Source organism: Lates calcarifer, linkage group LG6, assembly GCF_001640805.2.
Source record: "Lates calcarifer isolate ASB-BC8 linkage group LG6, TLL_Latcal_v3, whole genome shotgun sequence".
NCBI lineage: Eukaryota > Metazoa > Chordata > Actinopteri > Centropomidae > Lates > Lates calcarifer.
In genome coordinates this window covers 10267308-10294925 of record NC_066838.1, presented here as the reverse complement: position 1 = coordinate 10294925, position 27618 = coordinate 10267308, and the positions used below count along the sequence as shown (strand labels likewise).

General features: G+C 42.2%; 2 protein-coding genes across 2 annotated transcripts; one reads left to right on the top strand and one right to left on the bottom strand.

The window, feature by feature from the left end:
- Positions 1 to 90: 90 nt before the first annotated feature.
- On the top strand, positions 91 to 9753 carry zmynd12 (zinc finger, MYND-type containing 12). The gene is made up of 8 exons (XM_018689009.2): positions 91 to 317; positions 2006 to 2135; positions 2853 to 3024; positions 3164 to 3333; positions 3578 to 3700; positions 3795 to 3879; positions 4528 to 4673; positions 7209 to 9753. The coding sequence occupies exons 1-8, from the start codon at positions 178 to 180 to the stop codon at positions 7338 to 7340; spliced, it is 1098 nt and encodes a 365-aa protein (XP_018544525.1). The 5' UTR covers positions 91 to 177; the 3' UTR covers positions 7341 to 9753.
- Positions 9051 to 25677, bottom strand: rimkla (ribosomal modification protein rimK-like family member A). Its single transcript, XM_018689008.2, has 5 exons — positions 24018 to 25677; positions 16369 to 16599; positions 14566 to 14652; positions 13101 to 13304; positions 9051 to 12120 (listed from the first exon to the last, which is right to left on the bottom strand). The coding sequence occupies exons 1-5, from the start codon at positions 24178 to 24180 to the stop codon at positions 11600 to 11602; spliced, it is 1206 nt and encodes a 401-aa protein (XP_018544524.1). The 5' UTR covers positions 24181 to 25677; the 3' UTR covers positions 9051 to 11599.
- Positions 25678 to 27618: the final 1941 nt, after the last annotated feature.

Genomic DNA, 27618 nt, shown 5'->3' with positions numbered 1-27618 from the left:
TTTTAAATGTATTTATGTATTCATTTATTTAAGCCTTTGGCCTTTAACCGCAGAGAGGGAAATCACACCGACGATGTTGCCATAGCAACCGCAAACTTAGAACTCATCCACTGGCGTTAGCTTCAAGTTAAAACTATTACGTGTATTTTTCCGTTTTAACTGGGCCTTCTTGTAACAATGGAAGCTAAAACTCAAGTTTCGGGGACAACATCTAAGATGATTCCTCTTGCGTCACCCAAGGGAATGGAAAAGCTGTGTGAACTTTGTCAAAGAGAAGCACACCTGCAATGCAACAAATGCCGGGTCACCTTTTACTGGTAAGTTTGAGTTATCTTAGCTAGCTGTTTTATCACGAAACGCAAGGCTGCCCGTGGCCAAATATATATATATATATTTATCTGTAAGTATGATGAAGGTATAATTTCCAAATAACACATGGTGGTTTTATGTTGATTTTGTGTCAACTTGGTCAAACCATGTCCACGGCTTGGACGCTAGGGGGCAGTGTTAGCCATGTTACTTTCACACAGCACACGTCGGCATGAAGGGCGTTCATGTGACTGTGTTGTCAGGAGGGAGAGGAACAGCTGGAAAAGAAATTACCACCGTGATTATTTCTGTTCTTGTGACTGTTAGGGGATTGTTGCCCTCGTTTTCGTAAAGATTTGAGGTGGTCAGCTTTTTATGAAAGGCAACATTACCTTTGGCGTAAGTGGACATCTCGGCAGACTCATTTACAAATCATAAGATGGTGCTTGGAGAAATCCTCATTGGCACAGAATAGGGAGTGGAGAGGAGCATGTGGTGACATCCCGCCCTGTGGGGATTTATGTAAAGGGATGAGCCACTACACCCAGTCTCTTAAAGGGAGCTTACAGCCACTTATTGTGCTGGCTTTCCTCTAAGCCTTTGAAATAAACTACAAGGCAAGCACATTTCTTGAATTAGATGAAATATTTTTAGCCTCTATCATTCAACTATACCTCAAAACAAGGGATAGAAGGGACAAAACAATTTTTTCATTCAAATAGAAGCAAATATAGGGGACTATATATGCTGCTAGTTAAGAGTTGAGTTAACATTGTTCTTTGTCAGACCATCATAATCTTAATGTCTTTGGACCACATTACTTTGGCTTAAAATAAGACTGTAAATCTATCACATTGTCAGAGAAGAAATGCTTTATTGGAAGCTCAGTGAGCTGGAACATATTATCATGCTGCTGGCTGACTAGTATCCAGTCTAGTGTTTGTGCTGAGTGTTTAATATTATGCAGATTGAGTAGTATTATGCAAAAGAAAACTCAGCAGGAACAGGAAAGTGCAGTGACTCTGCATCCTGAGAAGACCTCTTGATTTGTGTTTGTGACTCTGCATCCTGAGAAGACCTCTTGATTTGTGTTTGTGCGCTTGTCTGTGCACACACGCACGCACACACACACACACACACAAGCTATGTGTCAGTGCTACTGTTGATGTGACGTGGCCAGATCACTGCCTGCTCTGTGCTTCTTTCTCAGGTCCAAAAACACAAATACACTGGAGTGAGCACACATGCTTCTCAGTAGAAAAAAACGCAAGGAAAACCAAGACAGTTTCCACCAAAGTGTGCAGAAGAGGAGAGCCAGATGAACAAAATTACAGACCTGTTATGTAATGGCATACAATTTAGTATGCCCTCTGTGCACTCAGATGATATTTCCTAAATGGGATATGAACTCTGCTTTGGGAATCTTAGCAGAATTCAAACTAACAGATGTATACTGTATAGAGACTGTTAATAGTACACATTATTGTGTCTGTCTTGCAATCTGAAGTCTGGTTCACACTGTTTTACACTTACAGTATATGTTGCAGCTTACTTTGATTCACTTTGCATAAAAAAAGTTTGACATAAAGCCACGAGGACTGTGTGGATCTAAGGTGACTGAAGGGGTAGAGGGAAGAAGTCTGTTTGGGAATCTAAAATGACCTGAGTTGCAACCCTTTTTACTTTTTTCCTTCAGTGATGTAGATCACCAGCAGGCTGACTGGGTGGGAATCCACGAGAGAATCTGTCAGTTTCTTATTCCCCTTCGCACCCCGACACTCTTTAGTCTCCAGCGGGCTGGCAGCGTTGAAATTCAGCTTAAAAAGGTGAGGATATATGTTTTAAATTAGGATCACATATAGAGAACTGGGAAACATACACCACAGTGTAACCAAAAAACTGAAAACTTTATCGTTTATAGACTTTATTTTTTGGCATTTTGCCTTTATTTGATAGTTGATGGTCTAGAGAGAGGCAGGAAACAAGGGCAGAGTGAGGGGTGTAACATGATTGACGTAGAGGGACAACTGAGCTGATGTTTTAGTGGACAAGGAGGAAAAAGAGAGAAGAGATTTCATTACAGTGCTCTCTTCACTTCCACAGACTCAGTTCAGCCCCTTGAGTCTTTCTAACCCTTCATTTGAACAGACGTTTGTGATGTACTGTGACTGACATAAATGCAGGAAGCTGCACAAAAATATTTTTGTTTTTCCACTGAACAAATAATATAGAAGATTTATTGGTAAAAGAAATAAAGTTTTCCTACATAAACCAAGATTCTCTCCAGGAGTTTTGTCACAGTGGAATGTAAATTTTGTTCCTTAGTCTGGGCACATAGTGCTTCCAAAGCCAGGTTCATCTCCCATAACAGCATATTACAACAGTGATATGTAAGCTAATACTGAATATTCTTGTGATTAGTTGCAGAAGGAATGCTTTACTTTTGATTTACTTAATTATTACATAACAATCCTGGAAGTCTGATGAATTAATGGAGGGTAAAAGTAACCTGATATCTACCTTGTGTTTTGTTCTCTTCTTAGGCAGAGCTGATTGAGATTTGCAGGTTGGTGGCTCAGAGCAAATTATCTGAGGGGAAACACCAGGAGGCTCTGCCTGCTGCCCAGTTCTGCCTGCGCTGTTCCATAGATGTCCATGGCCCCAGTACTGTCCAACTAGTCCCTGCCTACCTGCTCCTGGCAGAGGCCAACATGGGTAAGGAGGGAGCACAAAATGGTTCCTTAGCTCAACTTGTCTCCTCTCTCCTTCCTGTAATGTGTTACTGTCTGTGTGTGTATCTGTGTGTCTGTGTGCATACATGTACATATATTTGTGTGTGTATTTGCATTTCCAGGTTTGGGTAATCTAGCCGTGGTGGCAGAGCTCCTCTCCCAGGCAGAGTGGGCGGTGTTGAAGAGCCCAGAATGCGGTCCCGCAGTCCACCACCGGCTGCACAGGAGTCTAGGCCGCCTCCACACAGAGACTGGAAACCTGGAAGCAGCTCTACTTCACTTTGCAAATGATGTCTGTGTCATAATTAGTGCACTCACCAGAAATGGCTTCAGAACATTAAGTATTAGGAGCAAAATTTATGAACTTTTCTCACTTCTTGTAAATATTTTCAAACATGATTAAGAAAAAGGTTTTATTGTTCATCTCTCTGGATGTTCAGTATTTCCTTTCATGGTATGTGCATTCACCCAACACAGGAAATCCCCAGTATATATAAATATTATTTGTAATTAAGTTATTTCTCTGATGTTTTCAGATATACTTTGCCAGTGAGGAGTATGGTCTGGATAGCACAGTCACCTGTGGTGGCTACTTTCTCATGGCTGATGTGTTTGCCAAACAAGGGAAGATGCCCATTCTTCGTTCCTTGTACTCTGAGGTAAAATAAAGCAGGTATGATGTAACTGCCCATGTGATTAAACTAATTGTTGTTTAGGTGTTTCATGGTTTATCTTCATTTTCTCATATCGTAGGTGGCACATATTTGGCACCGAAACCTGACCAAACTCCTAAAGACTCACGTCCAAACCACGCCCATGTTGTTGGAGCTCTTTTATGGTGCGTCTTGTCTCACCACATATGTGCAATATACATGTCATATAAATCCACATACAAATCCATACATTTAGGTATTTCTCAGCTTTATCATTGTATTCAAACACAGTGCAGAATCAGAAAATGACATCACAAATCCATCATTTGCTCCACCCACTAAACAGCACAGAACTCCATAGGCGTATCGCTGAAAAAATAAGGCCAACAGTGCTATATTTAGCTGAGCTGTCTTGCTGTGCAATCCGCAAGCTAAACCTCAGATTTACACTAGCATGCTTAGGGCTGACTAGAGACCACTGCTGACACATCTCTGGCTGAGCAGCATCCGCACCACTACCCTCTATTGCAGCTGCTGCCCTACATATGATGCTAAGCCTGTTAGCTGCACTGCAATTTCCCAGGCTTTCTGGGATATTGTACCGGGGTGGGGTGGGGGGGGAGGTTGCTTACACAATATGCATACAGAAGATACAGACAGACCTACATTTTATTGACCTCTACAAACCTCACTCTCCCAGTCTGTTGAAAGCTATGTGAATTACATGCATAAATACCAGTCTTTTTTAATGTTGTACAGTTATGTCCCTGGCAAAGTACTGTAAAAACTAAGGGATATTTGCATCTTTGTCTGTATCTCTGACATTTAATCAGACAATGCTCAGCAAGTTGAAGTGGACAAGATGTTAAGAACCATGTTGGAGTTTGAACAGAATGAATCCAGAAAAGACTCTGCTCAGATTGCACTGGTGGCCCACTGTCTGGCCATGCTGTGGTTTCTGGGGGGAGACGCCGTAAAGGTGAGTCACCTGACGAGGTCACCAGGCATTAAAGGTTCAGTTTGACACAGTGACACAGTTCCCTATTTCCTCCTCATGTGTGTCCTTTGGAGTGACATCTCGAGACAGGATTATCTGTAATTGGTAAAGCCGTAAAGATGAGGGGATTTAGTGGGAGTTGATGTGACTGTTTTGACTCTCAGACTTCCAGCTTGGTTTCCGGTCTCTCTGTGATGCCACTGGACCTGTTTTAATGTGAGATGAATGAGCAGAAATCTAGTGAATGTATCCATACCACTGACTGTACAGGAAGTTCTGTACCTGAGGTGACCATCACAGACTTAAAACCTTGTTGGAGGAGGAAAAAGGTTGAATGAGGTAGTATGGCTAAGCTCAAGTAGCCTCACATTAGCAAACACAGAACAACATACACCAATCAGCCATAACATTATGACCACTGGTGGATGAAGTGAATAACATTGATCATCTCTTTATAATACAATGTTCTCCTGAGAAACCATGGGTCCTGACATTCATCTGGACGTTACATTGTTACATACCACCCACCTAAATATTGTCGCAAACCAAGCACACACCCCTCCAATGGCAACAACACTCCCCAATGTCAGGGGCCTCCCCCAGCAGGATAATGTTCCCACCACACCACAAAAACGGCTCAGAAATGTCTCAAGGAACACAGCAAAGAGCCCAAGGTGTTGACCTGGTCTCCAAACTCCCCAGCTCCAAATCTGATTCAGTACCTGTGGGACCTGCCTAATACTGTCTAGGTCCCCCAATACTGCCAAAACAACTCTGACCTGTTGGGGCTTGGACATGGGATCTGTGTGTCCTGTGGTGTCTGGCACTGGGACATTGGCAGCAGATCCTTTGGGTCTTGAGGGTTGCACGGGGCCTGGCTTGTTCCCGATCATCCCACAGATGCTGGATCAGATTGGTATTTGGGGAGTCTGGAGGCCAGGTCAACACCTTGGGCTCTTTGTTGTGTTCTTGGAGACATTTCTGAGAAGGTTTTGTTGTGTGGTGGGAGCATTATCCTGCTGGGGGAGGCCACCTACATTGGGACTGCTGTTCCCACTGGGGGGGTGTGCTTGGTCTAAAAGAATGTTTAGGTGGGTGGTATGTGGCAAAGTAACATCCAGATGAATGAACGACCCATGGATCCTCAGCAGAACATTGTATCATAACAAGATGATGAATGTTAATCACTTCACTCGTCAGTGGTTTTAATGTTATGGCTGATTGGTGTATATATGGACACAACACCAGCAGTAACACAAATACAACTCTACAGTTAATGTGTTTGTTTATGTGATTATTTCAGTCATGTGGTGGTTTTGTGGGTTTGTGGATGAAATGTAGTTGGAGGTTTTTTTAACTTCACCAACAGCTACATTAGAGTTTTAAAACTACTGGGAAAACACTGAACATAGCAAATCTTAAATAAAATGGTGCCTTTTCTCTAAGGTCAAAACAGTCAGACATGTAGGCCCTTGTGCTAAGCAGTTACTCCCTGTTTTGAGTGGCAAAGTGGCAGCTGTAGGAATAAAGGCCATGGCTCACCATGATTGGATGATGCCTAAGTTCATTTTTCGCCACAGTGAAATTCAGTTTTTGTTCAAGGTCACGGGTTAACTCACATACACACTGTGCCATTCAGCCACAAGTCTAATGTTCAGTCCAACTGTCTCTTGTTCCTTATATTTATTGAACTACAAACTTAAAAAAAAACTAGGCATGGAGCTGTAATGACCACTTTTCCCCTATTATGTAATGGTGTGTGATGGTAACTTTGGTTTTAGTTTGACCTCTGGCCATGTTTTTTGTCCATGTCATGGTTCCATTGTGGGTTTGAGTGCTAGCACTGTACTTTGACAAGTACATCACTCTGAGAACATACAGTTGTTACCATTAGGGTGTCTTATTTTTTTTAAGTAATCGTGGCCAATTTTTTTCACTTTTTTATTGTTGATCCAGGCTGCTGTGGCAAGAATGGGTGAGACATGGAGAGGAGTGATTGTGGCTTACACAATAGCACCCTGAATTGGTGATTCAGGATGCTGTTGCAAGGATGGCTGGAACATTAGATAGGAGTGCCTGTGGCCTACTGTATCAGCCTTGTATTCACCACTGAGAGAGCTGTGGGTAGATATAACACTAAACACGGAAACACTTGAGTAACACAACGCATATTCCAAGCTGTTTATAAATCCTAAGAAACTGCCGGAATTCCATGGATGCCACTGCAAACCTCACTGAGTGCCACATTGAGCTTGGCATGTCTCCATCTCAGCATGCATGGTGTTGTCAACAGTATCAAACGCTTTTATGTCTTCATTTTATCTTATTTATAAACTATAAAAGACAGCGTAACAGCATAGCAGATCAGCTTGTCAGAGGGGTAAAGTGGGATGAATTAATCTGACCGGGTTGCAGTCCAATTTTCAGTGATACCATTATATAAGTCAGCTTTACTCTCCCCAGAGAGTCTAACAGCTGCAGCTGCTGTGTTTGTTTCCGTTTGTGTTTGTGTGCCAGGCACTGGGATTTGGCAGCACGGCCCTGCAGGCCAGCCAGCTGATACCAAACCATGACCTGACAGAGCCCATCCAGGGCCTGCTGCAGCTGGTGCAGAGTCTGCAGACAGACCCACATCCTGGTTCTGACTAGTCACCATACCTTCCCTGCCCCTGCCTCTGCTTGGAGGTCTGCTCCATCGAGACATCTGTTTCTGAATCTCCACACTGATTCACCCATGTAGATGCAATAACTGCTGAACTGGTAACAAATAAAAAGTTAATTGAGCACAGATCTTATGATGTCATTTAGGGTTTATCCAGATGTTGTGACTTTGGTGTTATAAGCAGAACAATTTCCGATAGTGGAATTCTTGATAGGAGAAGAAAAAGAAGAGAGGACACATTTTCTTTGGTTTTGAATAATGACTCATCTTTATTTTAATCTAAAAAACAGAGGGATATATATTTACATCATTTTGCACATTTGTAAATGACATGATTTTGGGATCATTTTGTAACACTGTCAGAATGATAGAGAAGAGAGGGCATTTGCTGAGACTTTTTTAAATGCAACTTTTTTGCTTATCTCGTACCTAGCATTTCAGAACCTTTTCATCAATTCATCATATGCAGATATAATTAAAGATTTCTAGTGTCTATGTCATCAACAGAGAGCTGCATTATTTCACTGAAGCATAAACATTGGATTCTTGTAAACCTTTAAGCAAACCTCAGGTTTGTTTGAAAACACATTGACATAGAATGTACCTGATGGTTGCTGTGAAATCCTACATATTATATACAATTCGGAAACATGTATTCTTTATATCAAAACAAAGAACCACTTTTAAAATCATCTCACTACTAGTGTTATTAGTACTGAATTATACAACAAAATGCTTATTTTTGGCATTCAGATTCATTTTTATGTGTTGAGAGGCAGCAAAACATGGAAACACTTGGATTTCCTCATATTCCCTTTTTCTTTTTTGAGCCAAATATACTTTAGCAGCAGTTTGGAATTTAACAGCAACCTTGTGCTCTATTGTTGTACACAGTGACTAGTCCAGAGGTCCCTACGTGTTTGTTCCAGGCTGGCATTTCATGATGTAAACACATTTATTTCTTGTTTCGCTGTGTCACTAGCCTGTAGTACCCCAGTTTCTTTCAGTAGCTTGGGTTAGGGCTATGCCTTGTATAGATTTTATCATTGCCACTGAGAGAGACCACACAGAAAGAAACCTGCCTGAATTGGGACCCTGACTCAACTATGATCCTCAAATCAATGCTCCCAAAGGAAACCAGACACTGAAAAGGCATTTTGAAAGTTGTTAGGGCACAGTTAAATGAACCTTCAATGGCTAGATGTGTTCAGTCTACATGTGGATGATGAATATGTTCTTATGGCTGGTTTTTTAATGTCTTGAAAGGATATGAGATCTTTGATTTACACTTATGTACACAATGTGGAATGACGCAGGCTTCAGTACAAAGACAAAGACTTCAAAAAATAGGGGACAACAACAACTGGAGATAGTTCACCCATAGGAGCTTTTATGTTGGGATGTGACATATTGATCAAGTTCACTGACCCTTACATGTCAGGAGAGTGAACACTGGCGGATTTCACAGTTTTTTTGTCAGATACTTTGATTATATAGATACCAGACAACATCACAGCAGTGTAAAGGATGTTATTCTCTCAGTGGAGCCACTGTGATCACTTGACAGCAGACTTAAATAAAAAGCTGCCGTTTCCTGTTGTCTGGTGGGTTTAGATTTGGCACCCTCAAGCAGGCCCCTTTTAGATTCCAGACAGTTAGTAAATTCGGCCCACAAAAAAGGAAAATAAAAATCAAGCTTCACAGCGGTTTCACTTTATTGAGACAATATTAGTGCACACAAACCACTTTCTTCTTTAAAAATACCATAAATTAGGAAGAAAACAAGGAACAATATAAAACAAGCAAGGAAAAAAAGTGCATGTTAACCATGGTATACACCACATTGTCTTATACTGTAGTTTACAACCTTTTTTTCATTGTTGTTTGTGTGTCTTTTTTTGTCTGACTGTAGGCATGTGTTATGTTTTTGACATGTGTCTAGCTTGGATGGATATGTTGTTCCTTTGGGGGTCAGGGGTGAGATCCAGGCTGCTTCCCTGAGTTGTGTTCAACAGAAAGGGTTACAAGCCTAAAAACATGGACGTTACTATGTGCAGCAACTTAGGGTTTACATTTGTGCTTTTGATCAGATCTGTAAATTATTCTTAATCAATGGTAGTTACCCCAGAGTACCCTGCCTCAATGCTGATAGTTATTTCAGAGGGTGTGCAGGAGGTAAATCAAGAGGAACAGAAAACCATAAGCAGTAAGCTCTTGGCCACTGAAATCCCTGTTTTTTTCTTTGTTTTCTAAGTAAAGAGAAAGTAACATTCTATTCAAAAAGACTGCAAAAATATAGTTTCCATTTTTTATTTGTACATCATGCCAACATATTTTGTGGGTTATGATACTTCATTTTTATCAAAAAAAAAACAAAAAAAAAAAACAAAACTAAACAAAGTGAAAACAGTAAAGGTAAAATCTACAAATCATGACTGAGAAATCACATCTAACCAAATCCAGAAATGTTAGCACCAAATTTCAGTCTCAACCTTTCAATATTCCAGGTCTGCACAAACAAGTTTGTCCACAATAGCTTATGAAAAATTTCAATGTTGGCAGTTATTTCAGCCATTCCAGTTTCATCAGCTGGATACTAGTATGCACTGAAGCTAATTCACTACCTAAATATTTACAAAAAGCTAGAAATAAAAAAAAATAATACATAACTACCTTTTTAGTTCCTAGACATAAAGAGAGGGAACAGCTGGTAAATCAGGGGACATTTGAAAACCACAAGGATCCTGGCTGATATGTACTGTATGTTTGAATATCTATGTCTTTCTATGGCAGTGAGAAGTCACTGTTTTTGAGGTATATTTTGCTTTGCAGGTGTAGACGCAGGTTTCACACTCTGTCTCATGTTTCCTAAATATGTCATCTGAGTGAGAACAAAAAAAGCATCTGTTTATCATAAAGTGCTAGACATTGAATGAATTTTAAAAAGCAGCAGACTGCTGCTGGTGGTAAGGCTAATCAAACAAGCTATCTAGGAATGTAAAATTAAAAATCGAGTGATGGCACTCATCATCAATTCATTTTTAATATTCCAGGTCATGACTCTTCAACAAAACTGCTGTTTACTATCTACTACCTCGCACAGGTTAGGGCAGTTTCACTCACATTTACATTAGCCTGCTTCATTCACAGTGAACAGAGAATTAATTTATGGACACCGTGTTAGCACCCCAATGATTTTTCTGGTGCTGTGGGTATGTAATCTGGGTAAATTATATTCTTATGTATGCATGAAAAGTAAATTATTTGGACACCACAACATCAGCCTCTTATTCACTGTCAGTGTAGCAGCTCCAGCTACATTTTAATATCAGTGATCGAAACTGGGATTCTGTGGATTCTAGTTACAGTTATTCGTTAACCTGGTTAAAAAAAACCATTGTGGATACATTCTGTTTTTTAGCTGGATTTACAATATATGACATATGTCATGTGGTGAAGAGTGAATTAATCTTTCATGTCAGTTATGAATAACGGTAAATTTGAAATTAATTTCCTCCATCTCCAGTTGCTGCAGGACAGTCCCCATCCTGTTCTGTGTCCCTGACAGGAGCACTATGTTGCTACATTGGAACTGACAGTATAATGTGCCTATCATGAGGATGTATTCCTCTCCCAAGGAGCTAACCACTTGAAAAAGAAAAAAAAACACTTCATTTTGCCTCCAATCCACCAAACCTGACTACAGTCTCAGCACAAAACCCTTTTATATGTCAACATAGATTCTCCTTTAAATAATGTTACTGTATTGTGAGGATAAAAACATGGCAGGTGTATGCTTTTATGGGAATCCCACACCCACCCAAAAACCTTCACCCTCACTATTTTGCAAAACAAAAACTAGAAGAGGCATTTGGCAGTTATGTTGTGTACAATATATCCCACTCTCTCCACCATGCTGCAGTGTAAGCTGAGTTTAGATTGCGGGGTTTGCAGTTTGGGAGTAGAGGTGCAAAGAGAGGAGAGTCAGGGGAGCAGCCTCAGATCTTTGCCTTTTTTTAAGGGAGTAAGCAGGACAAGGCTAGTGTTTTGGTGTTTGTATTTCTGTAGCATATGTGTTCTGTTTTTCTCTGCTCTAGTTTTGCATTTAACACCCTAAGTTTTAATAATTTTTGGACTGATATGTGTTTTTAAAAGGAATGTCTGTTGGCATGCGTGCAGGTGTGTGTATATGCATGTTTTTAGTGTGTTTTTGTGGTGTTTGTGTGTGCATGAAGCTGCTTGAATCTCACTCAGTCAATAACTTGATCTCGTTGGCGAGGAGGGTGTTGAAGTTGTAGGCTGGATCAGGGAGGTCAGGGAGATCGGGCAAGGTAGGGGCAGTGGACTGGCGGGGCGAGGACTGTGAGGGCTCAGCCAGCTCCGGGTCACTCTCGCTGGAAGTAGATCCCACGCTCATGTTGCATACGGCCTCAGGCAGCGAGCCGCCACCGGCAGGCACGGGGCACACCTCAGGCTCGCTGCTGGTCTCGCTGGTGCTCGACACGACGGACAGCAAGGACATCTTGCGGGTGAGGCGGCTGGGGAGCATCGACAGGGCGTAGTCGGCAACGATGCCTGCCACATCCATGCCACAGGCCTGGTCAAAAGCGATGAAGCCCACGTTGGCGTTGGCCTCGCAGACCACAAATGAGCCATCGTTGAGCTGCAGGAGGTCAATGCCACAAACATCCATGCCCAGGATGTTAGACACCTCTATGGCCAGCTGCTTGCCCTGCTCGCTCAGTGGGCACATCATACCTACACCACCTAACAATCCAGAGAGACACTAGTTAATACCCACAACAATATACGGTTCATTAGCTTCACATTATACACTGACCATAAGAGCAACTTGATTTCCACCCAGTTTCTCAAAAAAAGAGTTCACCATTTATGAATCAAGTGCACTTTTAGTGAGTATTAATAAATATTTTAAAAATATTTAACATCACATAATGAAATACAGTACATGTCAGATCCATCTAGAGTCAGAGAAAGCGTCAACATCAGGTTACATAAATGCAGAATAATCTGATGACCAGTGTCCTAAATATGTCACAACACATTACAGCCTCAACTAGACCAAAACTGCTCATGCTCTGACATTGAAAATCAAGCTCATCAGCTGGACTGCTGTGTCACTGGATGTCTCTAGGGTAGATTCAGGACAAGCTTGTTGAATTGGAACTGTTTCCTACAACTGGTTTATGGAGCAGATGGAGTGTTGGAGTGTACTTGAAAAAAGATGCAATGACCGACTCTTAAATAATGTCCTTGTATACAGGAATAATTAGAGCCAGACAAAACACAACACAGGCCATGTTTTTTCTAAAGGTCTTTGTTAATTACTAATGCATATCTATTGCTTTTATAAGTCAAAAAATCTCTTAAGTCAGTTTGCGGAAGGAGCACGGAAACTGCTTACAAACTGGCCTGTCTCCAGATCTTAATAATAGCCAGACTAGTTTTAGTTCTCCAAGAACAGTGGTGCCATTTAACCACACAACTAGAAACACAACATTAGAAACAGTTACTCTGCTTAAGACAGATCTTATATGATCCAAATAATCAGTACAATAAAAACAACCACATTAAAAGCAGACTATTCCAGTGAATCAGTGCTGCCATTGTTGTTGGTAACTGTAATGAAGGGAAGAGGGAGTGAGTTCAGTAATGCAATATGTGTGTGACTGTTCAATGGTTAAGTAATTTACTGTGTCATCATTGACTCTCGGGTGTCTGCCTACCCAGGGAGCAGTTGCTCTGCATGCGACCATCAGTGGAGCAACGTAACATCGAGCCAATGACACGCCCGCCCACCAGGACCACCCGCACATCACGACCATGCGACTCCTTGACGTACTCCTGGAACAGGTAAGGGGTATCATGGCGGATCAAGTGGCACAGGTCTGTCAGGTGGTGTTTGTCCCGTGCCAGGAACACAGCCTTGCCTGGGAGAAGAAAAAAGAGATTAGCTGGGGGAAAGAAGGAAAGATGAGCTAATTTTCAGGATGGCAGAAGTGGTTTATATTAATATGAAACATTGCAGGCTCTGACATTTGCGTAATATTAGTTGAGATTGGATTACTTCCTCAAAGTCTTTCCTGACAAGTAGCTGCTTTTGCTGACCAAGTCTCATGCCAGTTCCCATTTCTCATATAATGGACAGGACACAACTCTTAGCAGCCACAGAGTTTCTTCTCACAGAGGATAGAAGACGCCTGTTTTAATTAGCACCACTTGGCTCTGTCCCGTGGTTGTCAGGCCCTCTGACCCCTGTTTCAGCACCAGGGAAAATCATATGATTGCTGTGTGTGTACGTGCGCGTCGTGCGTAACAATCCAAACCAGATGACAAGGCAATACCTTTTGTAACATCACAAAGACGTGAAGATGGACAGTGACAGGCATGATGTAACACTTTACAAATCGAAAGCAAGACAAACAAGGAATCATGCTCCTGTGACTCGGTGAGAGACACGAGACAACATTTCACATCCCAGCACCTGGGCAGGGAGAGCGCATGATTTAAGTTTGGGACAATTTGGGACATAGACCTGTTAATACTGACGATTCTTAAGATTTTGAAAACAGACATTTATATTTGCTCACAAGCCTTTATATTTGCTCATGAGAAGGAAGGCAAGCTGGACTTCAGCCAATGTCAACGGTCAACCACAGAGGGAAAGAAAGCAACCCCTGAGACGCTAAACTTCATGAAAAGGGTCAAGTTAGTGGTTGACCAACGGCTGCTTTCCCTAACAATGCGCTATGATGGCAGCCTGGGCTAGCCAAGGTCTATTGTTATTCCTTCACACAATGGCAGAGCCAGTCAAGTGTCGCTAACTATGAATAGGAAAGGGCTAATGGGTCAGCAGACACTGGGGCTGATCTCTAGGTAGCACGACACCAGTGGCAAGGCTGAAACTTCCTATATAAGCCCCCAGTGAATTAAGGCAAATATGAGGAAACCAGGGTCAGCTTGTAAACTACAAGCAAAAATGATTAACCTAACGGCCGCTCTGCAAGCATTGCAACCGTCTATTTTGTGTTTGTTACTCAGCACCACAGTTCTAATCATTTAACACTCTGTCAATGAATTTCATGTCAGGGTGGACTGAGCTGCTATTAGGGGCCTGTATTGAACAGATTTTTGAGGTGTGGTGTTGTGAATACAGTCGGTGAGGGGAAGAAAATAGACTGATGGTCTTACCTCTGTGGCCACGTGCATTCTTCACCACCACCGGGTAGCCCAGTGGCTCTGCCTCATCAATCATCTTACGGAAGTTGTCGTGCCCTCCTGGGAAATGCCCATGCACACAAACAGAGAGCAGGCGCACACACACGCACACAAACATGCACCCACGCAGAGGTGTAAAAAATATATTAAAACATGTTCTTGTTTTCTTAGCATCGTTCACACATCACAACCGATCGAGCAGGGGAGGGGGGGTTGTAGCCTGTTGCTATGGCAACAGAAGTGACTCAAAACAGCAAGGCTGGAAGAGCGTTGTCCTGAGCTTATACTTATTTTTGCTGCTTTATTCATGAGATCGGAACAGAGCAGTCAACGAAGAATGTATTAACGTGAAGCAGCTGGCCATATCTGACACTGATTCATAAGGGCAGCAGATGTGCTTAAGCTTCCTCTCTTTGGCTTGAGAGGCGACTGAAAAATGTGTAAAGAATATTGAAAAATGGAGGTGCTAACTTCTCTCCTCTTTCTCTGTCTAACTCCACTTCCCTTTCTCTCTCTGTCTCTCTCCATCTCTGCTTGCCTGTCTAGTCTTATCTGGCATTCAGTCAAGGGAACAGATGTGAACTACCCTGTCACATGGCTTTTTCCAGATGCACTGAGTCACATGGGTTTTTAGTGAGAGGGGGCTAGAGCTGATCGCGCAGAGTGGACACCAAATGTGGGTCTAACCACGTCATAAGCTGCTGAGGTGGTGAACAGGAGGGAGGGCATGGCATTTTTTATTTTGAAAAAAATCATAAAATCATGAGGGGGCATGGGGTGGAGCGGTGGGGGTGGGGTGGGGGTTGTTACATAAGCTCTCCAGCCGCTCTGCATGCATCGCCTGGCCTACTGTGCAGAGAGACGAATGGAATGTAGGCCAAACAACCCCCCCCCCCTTCTTTCTTTCTCTCTGTCTGTATCCTTCTCTTTCTGCTCCCACAAACACCACTGTGGATTTTTTGGAAAACAGAAAGAGAAAAATGTGTGATGATGCTTGTCAGCCTTTGTTTTGCCTTATAAAAATCATCTGGCTCATGTTGTGAGGTCTGTATCCCCACACATCCTGCCTAACCAGTGGTGTTAGAGAAATTGTAAAAATGATGACTTCTGGTGGTTTGGTGAACAGCTATATTACACCAGGGGAGTAAATGGGATTTTCTCTCTGCTGTTTCAGTAGGTGCAGTGGAATAATGACTGTCTGACTAATAGCTTATTAATCTGTGTTATAAAGACGCGTGGACTAAAGCCTGTGATGCAACTGATGTGTTTGAAATATCAACATGCTTGACACGGCACTGCTGGTGTTGTATGCAATTATTCATTTGGCTGGAGATGACGTACATATATTTCCTTATTTGTTTATAAATACTTATAGACAATATTTACATCAATTTTTCATAATCTACAGCTTGTTTATCCAGTTTCTCTTAATTAATACTACAATATCACAAATATAAGCAGCAACTGTGTGAAACACTTGTTCTTATGTACTCTACCCAGATTTACAGTCTACAATGCGTACACTGCACAGTACCTGACGAAACCTTCAGAAGGGACAATGCAACATGGGTGGGTAATCAATTCAAGGCCTGTGCTTGCTGTCCACACACCGGAAAGTAGATGTATTAATAAAGTCTGTTACATTACACATTCATCATCTGACTCACTGATTACAGTCATGGAGGAGAGCGGTTTCAGACATCTTTCATTCAACAACACAGTGCTACCACAATGCCTCAGCACCTTGAAAAACATAAACATCGGGTACTGATTTACCGTAGGAGAAGGTGTCAGGAAGAGGCACCCCATGGCCGGCCAGCTCCTGAAAGGTCCAGAACTTGTTCACACAGTTGAGTATAGCCTGGGGCCGGTTGATCAGCCGACAGCCCATCTTCTCCAGGTGGCGCAGCACAGTGATGTCACTATCTGACTGCACCCAGGGCGTGGGCACCCGCACCACCACCACCTGTGGATAAGATGTTACCAATTCCTGCTCCACTCGCAGACCTGGAACATGAGATAGTGGTGGGGGAATGGAAGATGGAAAACATTAGACAAAAAATCCATTATTTGCAAGCAATTAATTGTTTATCAGCCAAATTTGGACCTGAACCTCATACATACAGTATGATCTCCAAGTCACTCAATACAATTTTAAAGCCACTAGACAGAAAATTTTACATTACATCCCCAAAGTCGTATTTACATTAGCTGAAAACATCTGAGACTGGTGAGTTTTTGAATCCATCATCTGCTGGTGGAAAAGTTTACCCCTCTTGTGGAGACAGTTTGTGGACATTGCTCCAGTCATCACCACGCAGCTCTGACCAAGAGTTGGCTGGGTTACAGCACCAGGCAGAGGCAGCCAGCTCCAGGCATGTGGTGTTAAGCCATGAATTTGGAACGTGCTTTGCCTGCTGATACAATTATTTACATGCTGCCCATATCAGCCCATATCATATATACAGTACACTCCAGCAGTGATGCCAACTCTTCTTCCTCTTGAGCCAATACTGTTTTCCTCTCCTAACTGAGAAAGAGATATCCTTGCTGATATACTGACACAATACACTACTTTGTCTCAATGTAGGGCAGTGGAATAGGGAGAGGTGTCTGAAACCCCAAGGGTGTATAACTTGAATTTAAGCACACATGAAGACACACCAGGGAGAAATGCATGGTAAGAAATACTATACAGTATGCAACAATATATTTGTTATCCTTAGATCTTTAAAAAATAGGATATTTCCAGCTAAAGTCTAGTCCAACATTCCTGAAATTAAATGGTACTAATGCTTGATCCTGTCACATTGATAAATCACTGTTATCTCATGACTGTTATCTGAAATTCATGGAATTTTGTTTTACTGAAAGTCAAACTGACATTAGTTTTCAATGTCTCAGCCTGACACCACTTTTATTATGCAAATGTAAGCTAAGTAAATACAATAGACTAGCTCAACACATCTGAATAGGTTACTGATTAGCCATTTCAATGGATTTGAGCACAGCATGTATAAGCCAAGGAAAATGAGGGAGACTTGACAAAGAGAAGATTGTGCGGCATGATGTCGAGAATTAGGCTGGTATGACAAGCTATACACCAACTTTTCTACAAGGCTAAATATCTGGCAAATTTCAAAATTCACTAGCTAGCTCCAGTCTCTATCAACAGCTATGTGGATCTACAGAACAGAATATTGGCTTGATATTTGCCAAACACAGATGGCAAATTCGCTAGCCATAGCCAAAGACTTGACTGCATTTTACTGGTGACTGGTGTCAGTTTGTCATCCTGGATGAGAAGAGGAAACAGAGACACTGTGAGATTTTTGAGCAGGCGATGCGACCCAACAGCTCATCAGGATGAACAGACTGGGTGACAACAAAACCTGTGCAAACGTGTGAGTATGCACATACAGTATACTGTATGGGCGAGAAAGAGGGGACAGGACACATTTGTCACTGGCGCAGCACTTCACCTCTACCGTGACCTGAATTTCAGCCATCTTAGACTCTGCAGGTTCACAACAGTGACAGCGCCACTGGCTGGATCATCAGAGGTCACAAGAAGCTTGATGGCTGCTGCATACATAATAACAACAGACAGCTATTGATGTGCCAGCGGATACACTGTGCCTCAAGCCTGCGTAGCATGCATCTTGCACACATTATGGGTCGGATCAACACTTTGTTTTTAGGGTCATTCTGTGCACAGACAGGTAGACCAGGGAACAACAGAAAGGCAGCAGGTAGAAAAGGTCAGGGTTGTCTTGTAGCCTTAACAGGAAGGATGGGAGGAAGGGGAGGAGGAAATGCAGGCACATGAAAAAAGGAGTATGAAGCCATGAAAAGCCTGCCACTTCTCCTTTCTTCTCTTCCTCCACACAGTCTCAGTATAGAAGTGGGAGGATTCACTGTCTCTCTGGCCCTATTCAACACTCACACTGCTCTGATTGTGCAGCCGCTGAGAACACTGTGAGTGGTGTTACAGTGGGAAGTGTCAGGGGATGTGGTCTCATGGTTTTTGACAGACAGTATTCACTGTTCACGGTGCTCATCGCATCTCCAGGGGAACCAAACAGAGACCAATGAGGCAGCCAGATGAATCAGTCCTATTCATCTGTGCAAGTGTTCGTGTGCGCGGCACCGTCCGTCATGTGACCATCGCAAAAACGCTTGGAAACCCTCCTGAATATTTTGCCATTTTGATGTATAACAAAGGCAGCACAGGTTTTTGTGGGGCAATGTCTAAATTTAGTGTGGGTGTGACCTGTTTATATTTACAACCGATGGGATTTTTCTTACCTCAACGACATACCGTCATGTTTTCATGCTTCAGTGAACTGTATATGTGCGTCCCATTTTCAATCTGCCTGACAAAGCTAACAAGCATAACACGCATTCTGTGCATACCGCTGCGACGTCACAAAGCAGATGATGCCGACAAATGCTGTGCCAATGTTTGGCTGGTGGGTCCTGCCAGCCCTGAATGCAGTCTCAGTCTGGGTATTCTCTCTAAATTAGCCTGATGGGGCAGCAGGTTTCTTCTGGTTAGGTTTGGACTAACAATGCGCTCAAAGGTCTATTTGCATATCTGTCATCAATACTCGCATCAGACAAAAACATATACTGTAGGCCTACTGTGAGGCCAGGCAAAAAATCTTTTGTTCATCGAGCACAGAGGCCGTGTAAACCTGCATGTCCCCTGTGACTTGGCCTGTGCACTGTACAGTAGTTAGCTACTTTGGCACTGACAGTATGAGATGCATCAACAGACAACATTAAAGACAAGTTTGAAGGGCAGGTAGAGGCAGGCAACAGAGCACCTCAAGCATTAAATCTTCACAGAGGAATTCTCAGATTAAATAGGTTGAGCCACTCTTATTTACAGACTCATCTTTTATGTGTCTAGTTTGGGGCTAATAAGTATTTTAGCGTTACTGTGTACGATATTTCAGATGAGATTTAGCAGGATGGTTCTTTCATATGATGACACCCAATTCTGTTATCTAAATTAATAAAACTCTGAAAAGTATATTCATGAAGATTTTTTGAAGATACCACTGTTCTTTTGGCGTCACACCTGACAGCAGTTCAATGTGGTGAATATCAGTTTATTTAATCTACATTCTACATGTGCACTACTGTAGTGATTAATCAATATAATAAAACACAAAGTCACACCAATATACATGGTAAGACATTCACACATAGTACAGAGTAATGCTTGTTTTGCTGTAGGATATAGAGAAATAAGTAGCTGGGTATAGTGTCAGAGTGAGTCTTGCCAAGCCTTACTCAATGGCTATTTTTATTTTTGACATGATGCTGGATAGGAAATATTTTGTACCCACCAGCCCCAGTGGCTAGTGCAAACAAAAAACGCGCCTGTGCTATTTAATATTTTCAATATTCTGTTGACATCTGCAAATGATGCTTCATTACCTGCTACTGTCATTATGAATTTTTGCAAGTCAAGTCAGAAGTTTGGCTGTTGGCTGCTGACAACTTTATTACGTGACAGAGTACTCCTTTTTTTTTAGGGTGTGTCGTTTATGTGATATGACAGGGAAATCAAAGAAGGAAATTGCCTGCTCATTCTTTTTCTAATATTTGAGGGTTTGTGGTTGTCTAAAGCTGATTCCCACCACAGTTTGTACAGTGACGCAACATCATTCAGAATCAGAGAGAATGAAGTTAGAAGGTTAAGAGTCTGGTAATCATAGAGCAAACACTGTTTTCTTTGGCTTTGGCAGCAATGCAAATTAAAACGCAAGTGCTTATTATGACCATATATAAAAAGAAAGGCTGAGCGTTCACAACAGATAGTCAGAATTGTATGGAGAGACGTGTCTGCCGTCCACACCCTAATAAGGATCTGCCATTCTAGGAATAGTGGTGTCAACCACAACATTAACAAGAAAAGTGAGTAATGATTTTTCAGGATGTGTCAGTATGTGCATGTGTGTGGAATAGGACCTTTACACCTTTGCGTACCCTCCTAAGTGTAGCACAGTATAAAACAGTATATAGGTATGTTAATGTTGTGTGGTAATATATAAATATGTGCTTTCTGTGAATGCTTCCCTCCTATCTCGAGGAAAAATCAAGGACTGTGAACCTCTTTGGCAAACACAATAAAATGAAAATGTATCTGTTCCAGGCTGCATGTGACAACCTGCAAATGAAATACTGAGAGGCACTAGCTACTGTCAAATCAGGCCACAGCTCCCAAAAGACTATACTTTCTTTATTATCTTAAAATTAGTGTTTTAAATAAACAAACATTTAAAATTTAAACAACAATTTAAACAGATGACCATACCTACGTTATTAGTGCAATCAGGACCCATGTAATCTCACTAATTTATGACAAACCTTTTTTACCACCTGTAAAATAACAGACATGAGCTTGTAGTCGTAAAATAAAGTTAACAGCTAGGCTACACTGCTGATCATCATATGGTCTAATTTCTCAAAAAATTGGGAGTCTGTGCATAAATAACCAAACAAGGACTAGCATTAAAGCCACAGTATTTCAACACCATGAATGTTGATGGTGATACACACTCACATGTCTAGTGGTAAATTAAGATCAATGTTCCATCTTCCCTTTCACTGACATAGGAGCGTTGCATTTATCATCTTTGGGGTAAACGTGTGCCCACTCGCATACCCAAGGATCACAAAGGGTTGTGACATCAATTCATATCCGGTCTCTGTCTAAACATCTTCCAGTACAAGTCATGGGACGTGAAATGCCTCTAGCTAGCTGAATGCTGGGTTTGGCTATGGCTTATGTGAGGGGCCATCATTGGTCATTAATACATAACAGTGTGCGCGCACATGTGCCTATGCATCTCTCCTCCTGAGGACACACTGAACCCATTAACTTCAGTATGAAAGATGGACCTCAACCCTGACTTGAGAGCACTTAGATGAGCCAAGAGATCGAGAAACCTTTGAAATAGCAAGCTGTAAAGGTGTTATCAGTTTTAGGATTGTGATTGCATCCTGACCTACCCCAAAGCAAATACTATGTGTGCAAGAACTTATTTTGGTTTAAGTAGTTCATGAACCAGTTCTGATATCAGTCCCTTTTTCATATCCATTTCCCATACTTTTGACTTCAAAATGCCTTTTATTCATTTTGGCACAAAATGTTTCCTGTTACAATCTCTAAACATTGTTTTGTAAATAAATTTCTGAAATAGCTTGTTTAATTAATATTACATGACATAAAATGTAAAATGTATACACATTTCATTCAAGTGTAAATGCACCTGAGACCATGGACAATAGTGGTGAATAACACTAACCACTTAAACAGGTGGTCACTGACCACAAGAGCATTACTGTATCACATGATGGTGAATTCCTCTTATGTTTCCAATGCATAAACAAACACTCCCTGATCTTGTCTCAGTCACTCAATGTGTGCCTGTATTCCCTGATAATTATATAACATTCTGTAACAGCCTTAACTTGTTAATTGCCTCTGGTGCTTAATGCTCCTACTAATCAACATGTACATTCATACAGCCTGCAAGTATATGCTTAAGCTTAAGGGATGAGCAACTTTATTTTAATAAAGTTGATGTAGTCCAACTAGCAATTCCTCTTTGCAGAGTGTCTGTAGTCTAGATGTAAATGAAGTGTGGGTAATTCATATCCAGATAAATGTTAAGTGAGCAGAGCCAGTATGCTCCTCAAGACCCCAGCCACAGGGCATGTACTCTACGGCTTCCTGTGTAGTGAGCCTACGGTGTGGCCAGTCTGTCCACTGGCTGTTAATCTGTGATGTCAAGCCAAGGCTCAGAAGACATTTACTGTATGCACGACTTAGGGCCAGCATGGATTACAGGTCATGCTAGGTGTCTTGCTCTGTAACTAGAGCAAGACACCTAGTTTAGTTATACATCTTGCTAAGCTACAGGTCTAGACAGTCGTCTACCTACATATCTGTGTTGGCTAATATACTCCCCTTTTCAAGGATTCTCCTAGATGTATAGCATTATCTTACTATTTGGCCAGATAATCTTGCCACTTTAGCAAAAAGTATGATGTGATTTTAATGTGGTAGACATTATGCATAGATGCCACAAATCTATTGTTTGTTTCTGTTCACAAATACTCTTTTTGGCTGTACTATGGCATGTGAAATATATGTAATTTCTTAAATGTCATGCCTTCCACTTTGCTACTCAATTGTTGGCATCTGAAACCCCATGTTGAGTATAAAGCTTTGCCATGACTGAGCTGTACAGTAGCCCCGATGTCACAGTATGAAGTAACAGTATGTAGTCTACGAGGTGCAAGCTGCCCCTCTATTCATCCTGCATCTTCTCCCAGCTATTCAGCCTCTGCCAATGGCAGCCTACACCATTTATGTGTTAATTGAGACTCACACACCTCTCATCTGGTGACACGGCCCCCTCTCCACACTGCCCTGACGAATTCCATGTGTGTCTGTTGGTGGAGTGTTCCTACTGCTACCATCACTTTATCAAGGCCTCAGGGGTCAATACTGTGAAATGTTGTCTTGTAACAATAAGCAGAGCACAAACAGTGTGTTCTGGACAAGGCTGTACAAAAATGACAACAAAAGATTGGGTGAAGATGTGTAATTACAATTCAAAGTAGGTACTGATAAGGTAACACAGAAACCCTGAAACAGTAGCTTATTAGATTAAGCCGTTACATGGTTTAATTGATTTCAGCACTCATTATCAATGTGCCATTTTAATAATTTGTCAAGTAATAACAACAAACCCAGTTATGTCTCCACAGATGCAATATGTGCTTATTGTTTTCCTTAATTCAAACTCGACTGTCTACTGGCGACCCTTCCAGTAAGAGAAACATGTTTACAGACATGCGTCTTTTTCTCTGGGCTATTTAGAGAGAAAATCTGCCTGGTTGCCAGGTCTCCACATGAAAACCCACATTAACATTTAAAAGGATATCATTAAACCTATGTGTAAAGCCTCAAAGTGACGCAATGTTCAGTGAAATGACACCAGTTTCATTTCACTAGTAAATGCCTATGATCTAATTATCAAGCTAATGTGATATTAAAGCCATTTTCTTGTTGCTTTGGGTAAATCTTATCACCCGTTGCTGGGACTGCAACGTATTCAGCGAAATTAAATCAAGCATCATCGCTCCCCTCAGTCTGGAGGCACTCTAGCTAGAAAGTGGGTTAGGCGGTCACGGCTGTGCTTACACTTGGCTTCCTTGCTAGCAGGCAGACCGGGCTAGCCCTCCCCATGCTTCACGGGAGTGTAGTCCCTAAACAATAACCGTCTGCCATCGACTTTGTGGACCGCGTAGAGCACTGTTGAGCTCAAATAACCCAAGTTACACCGCATCATTAACTTAACACAGTTTACGACCAGACACATTAACCGGGTGATACTTGCCTAATTGTCCCTCAGTGATCGTAAGCACGATTTGATCCATGAGAAGAGAGCGGAATTCAACATCCTCGTCGGCGCAGCGCTCCTTCAGTGCCCGGAGGATCTGGACTTGGGGATACTCCTGGCTGATACGCCGGTCGGTCACGAACCAAACCCGAGAACACATTTTGGGTGCGTGGATTCAAAAAGTTACAAAAGGAAATCCGTAGCGGGGGGAGGCGGCAGGTGTGCGGTGGTAGCGCGGGATCCGGGGGTCGGGTGGCAGCGGAATAGCACAGAGATGCTCACACAATGGAGACCTCGGCGGCTAGCGGTACGAGCAGGGCTGTGATGTGGCTAAAAACAGGACCACGGCTGAACCGCTGTCTGTGCCGAACCGGCTAGGATGAATAATCTTCTTTATCACCTTTGTTTGCCTTCATTTGCAGCCATTTAGTCCTCCCGGGGCGTTGCTAATTGAGCCCAGGCCACGCAAATTCGACACAAGAGAACCGAAAATAACGATATTTCTATCCGCAAAAACTTGCCTCTGTCAACCGATATGCAGTTCTTGGCAGAATTTGCCCGCCGGGGCAGACAAAGCTGAAGCTGCGCTGCTTTATATCTTCCTCGTGTCGACTCAAAACTACTAATAAAGTTTTCCCGTGATCGCAGCGGTTGTACAGCGTTGCAAACCGCAAAGTCGATGGTTTATCACAATAAACTAAGCTAACCCACAACGACTGCCCTCTCGGCTCCGTTTGGCTGCTATCCACGAGGTATTGGTGCTGAAAAGTGCACACGCTTCGTTTACAACTCCACTTCTCCGCGTGCCCGTGCGCAGTAAACGGGGCCTGCCAAAATAAAATGTTTGGAGGGGCACGAGCCAATCGCAACACCTAAAGTTTCCTATTGTCCAAACAGCATGAGGAAGGTGTGGGCGAGCCGCGATCGTGCTAACCAATGAGAGCGGACTAAGCGGAATAGGGGGTCGAGCCTGGTGAGGGCGCGCGGAGTACTGTGTGAATCAGTGCGTGGAGTCTGCAGTGCGCACGAGACCGCGCACTTTCCGAACCGGTTCAGACCAGACGGTGCGAGGAGGTTTGGCGAATACCGACAGCGCTGTCTCCATGCTGAAGTGGCAGGAAATGAAACAAGGTCATCACAAACTAAAGACACTTCCATGTTCTGTGTCTTCTCTTTCTCTCTGTATCAATTTCTAAAGACTGGGATGCGTTTATTTTACAAATACGTTGTGTTTATAAGGTGGCTTCTGTTCAGCAGTGTCATCCAAGGACGGCCCGGCCCACTAATAGGAAAACACTTGCGATAATGAAGCGAAAGTATGCGAGTGACCCACTTCTCTTCTCTTCTCCCCGCGTCTATGTGCCTACAGGATGAGGGATCCACGTAGGGAAAAATGGTCCCTACGACTTCCGGACTTGCCTGAGAATTATCACATTTTTTAGTTTTCTTCAGTATCACAGTACTCCGGTTATAGTTTTCTGCACATCCATGGGTACATTGTAAACAGGAACTTCTAGGAGCTAGTTCGGCATACCTTTGATTGAGCTAATTTGCCGAAGAAGCTAAAAAATACAGACTAACTAACAACTAACTCCATGGCAGCATTACATTTCCTGTTCATATCTCCAAAGCATTATGGGAGTTGTAGTTGTAAAACCCAGGGCACTATTATCCCTGAAATGGAGGTAAGACAAAGAGTGATATGAGGGACATAATCTATCAATAAACCAAAAACAACCACGGTGCTTAGAGAATCCTACTGCACCTATACCAGGCTAAACCAATTATTTTTTTAAAAGCTAAAACTACAATTTAAAGAAACTATAAGTTGATAAGTCTCTGACTGCTAAGGAAATTGATGTGCTTCAATGCTTCCTTCTTATTTCCAGGTGTAAACGACCGTCGTTTTTTGAAATACATGAGGCCAAGTGTGAATACTCTCCCGGGAGGAGATGAAAGGATAGTAATCGACATTGTTCTCATCGAAGGAGTGTTCCTTTACTTTGGGTGTAGGGCCAACTCATCAGGTCAAGACTCGGCTGTCTGCCTACCTTTAATAACCAGTCATGCTTGGAATCGTAATTTCAATACCTCCATCGACTGTCGTTACAACAGCCTGGAGTACTACGTAAATACTCCGAAACCAAGTTACATCAATAGCGGTGATAACGACCTCACAGAGTCTCCCCACCAGTCAGTCAGAACTGGAGATGCCGAGTCCTGAGTAACTAAGAATCTTTATAGACATGATGAATGTCCTTGTCCTGACTCTGTTAGGAAAAAAAAATGCTCTAATCACTTGGCTTTTCACCAACAGTAACATTAAAGAACACACAGTGAGCATAAGAACAATTTTATGGCAAACTCCTCAGAACAGCGTTATTTCTATCTCAACACTACATTGCATTTCAGACTAGGTGGATGCATCATTGCGCTCGCGCAATTCTGAACTCTCGAGAACACAGCATGACGTGTTCTCGCGAAACGCGGTGTAGCTCCTTGGGCAACCTAAGTTGTGTAATTCAACAGAATTCCTTCCTATCTTGTTTTCATATCACTAATTGTTCGACTCTTATTAACCCTGATCAATTATTGGGTTAGTATAATAGTATAATTGTTTTCAAAAGTCAATGCCTCATAAATAACCAAATGATCTAAATATGTTATATATAGGTCAGTAGCTGGTGAGTCATTTGGTGGCAGTGGGTCAGTGGCTTTTATTTGTAGCTTTATTTATCTCTCCTAAAATGAGAGTATTGTGTATCTCTATTTTCAAATTTTGTTATGTTTGTCATGAATATTACCTCGAAATGTGGGGACGGTACTGCAGGGTGGGGTTTTTTTTCAGTCTCCTCCTCACCCCACCCCATACTGTCCTTAATGTTATGTGGTGGACAGCCTCAAACCCAGAGATTAAAACTGAAAACCGCAGTGATAAGTTTTGCACCGTTTAGGTTCCACCCTAACAAATTGTAGCTACAGCTGGTCGGTGTATTTTTTGTCTGCCTACTTTAGATCCCCGGAGCTTGACGCACTGCAACGTCGGAGAGCCAACAGGATCAAACCGGGCAGAGCCAGTCGTGCTGCCCAATCATCACAAAGTAGGGGGGAAGGCGCCGAAGCAGACACATTCCTCTTGATAAACGTCGCACAGTCAACGACACATAGGCGTTTTCTGCTGCAAGACCGCCCTCCCATGTTATCAGTCATGTTCACAACATAAACACAAATTACCAAGGTTTTATTGAGAAATTTCTCTAGTCATTATATTTTGTGCCAAAATGCACTGTAGCAGTCCTGTGACAGCACAAGCATCACTCAATACTAAGTTCTGGACACAGACATGGTTCCTTACAACACTGTTAAGGTAGTGTTTTTGTTGTTGTTGTAGTTTTTTGATAAAATGTGAAAATTAAGTAAGAGTGACAACATAAAAGCTGACTTAATTCTTTGAATATATGCCCACCAATGTTTGGATAGAGAATCATTACAGATAATTCAATTAATAGCTGTTCACATTGTAACCATGAGGTGAACAAACATTTCATTGTTGTTGGCAATGAGGTCAAGTCTGGACACCAGGGATATATTTCGCAAG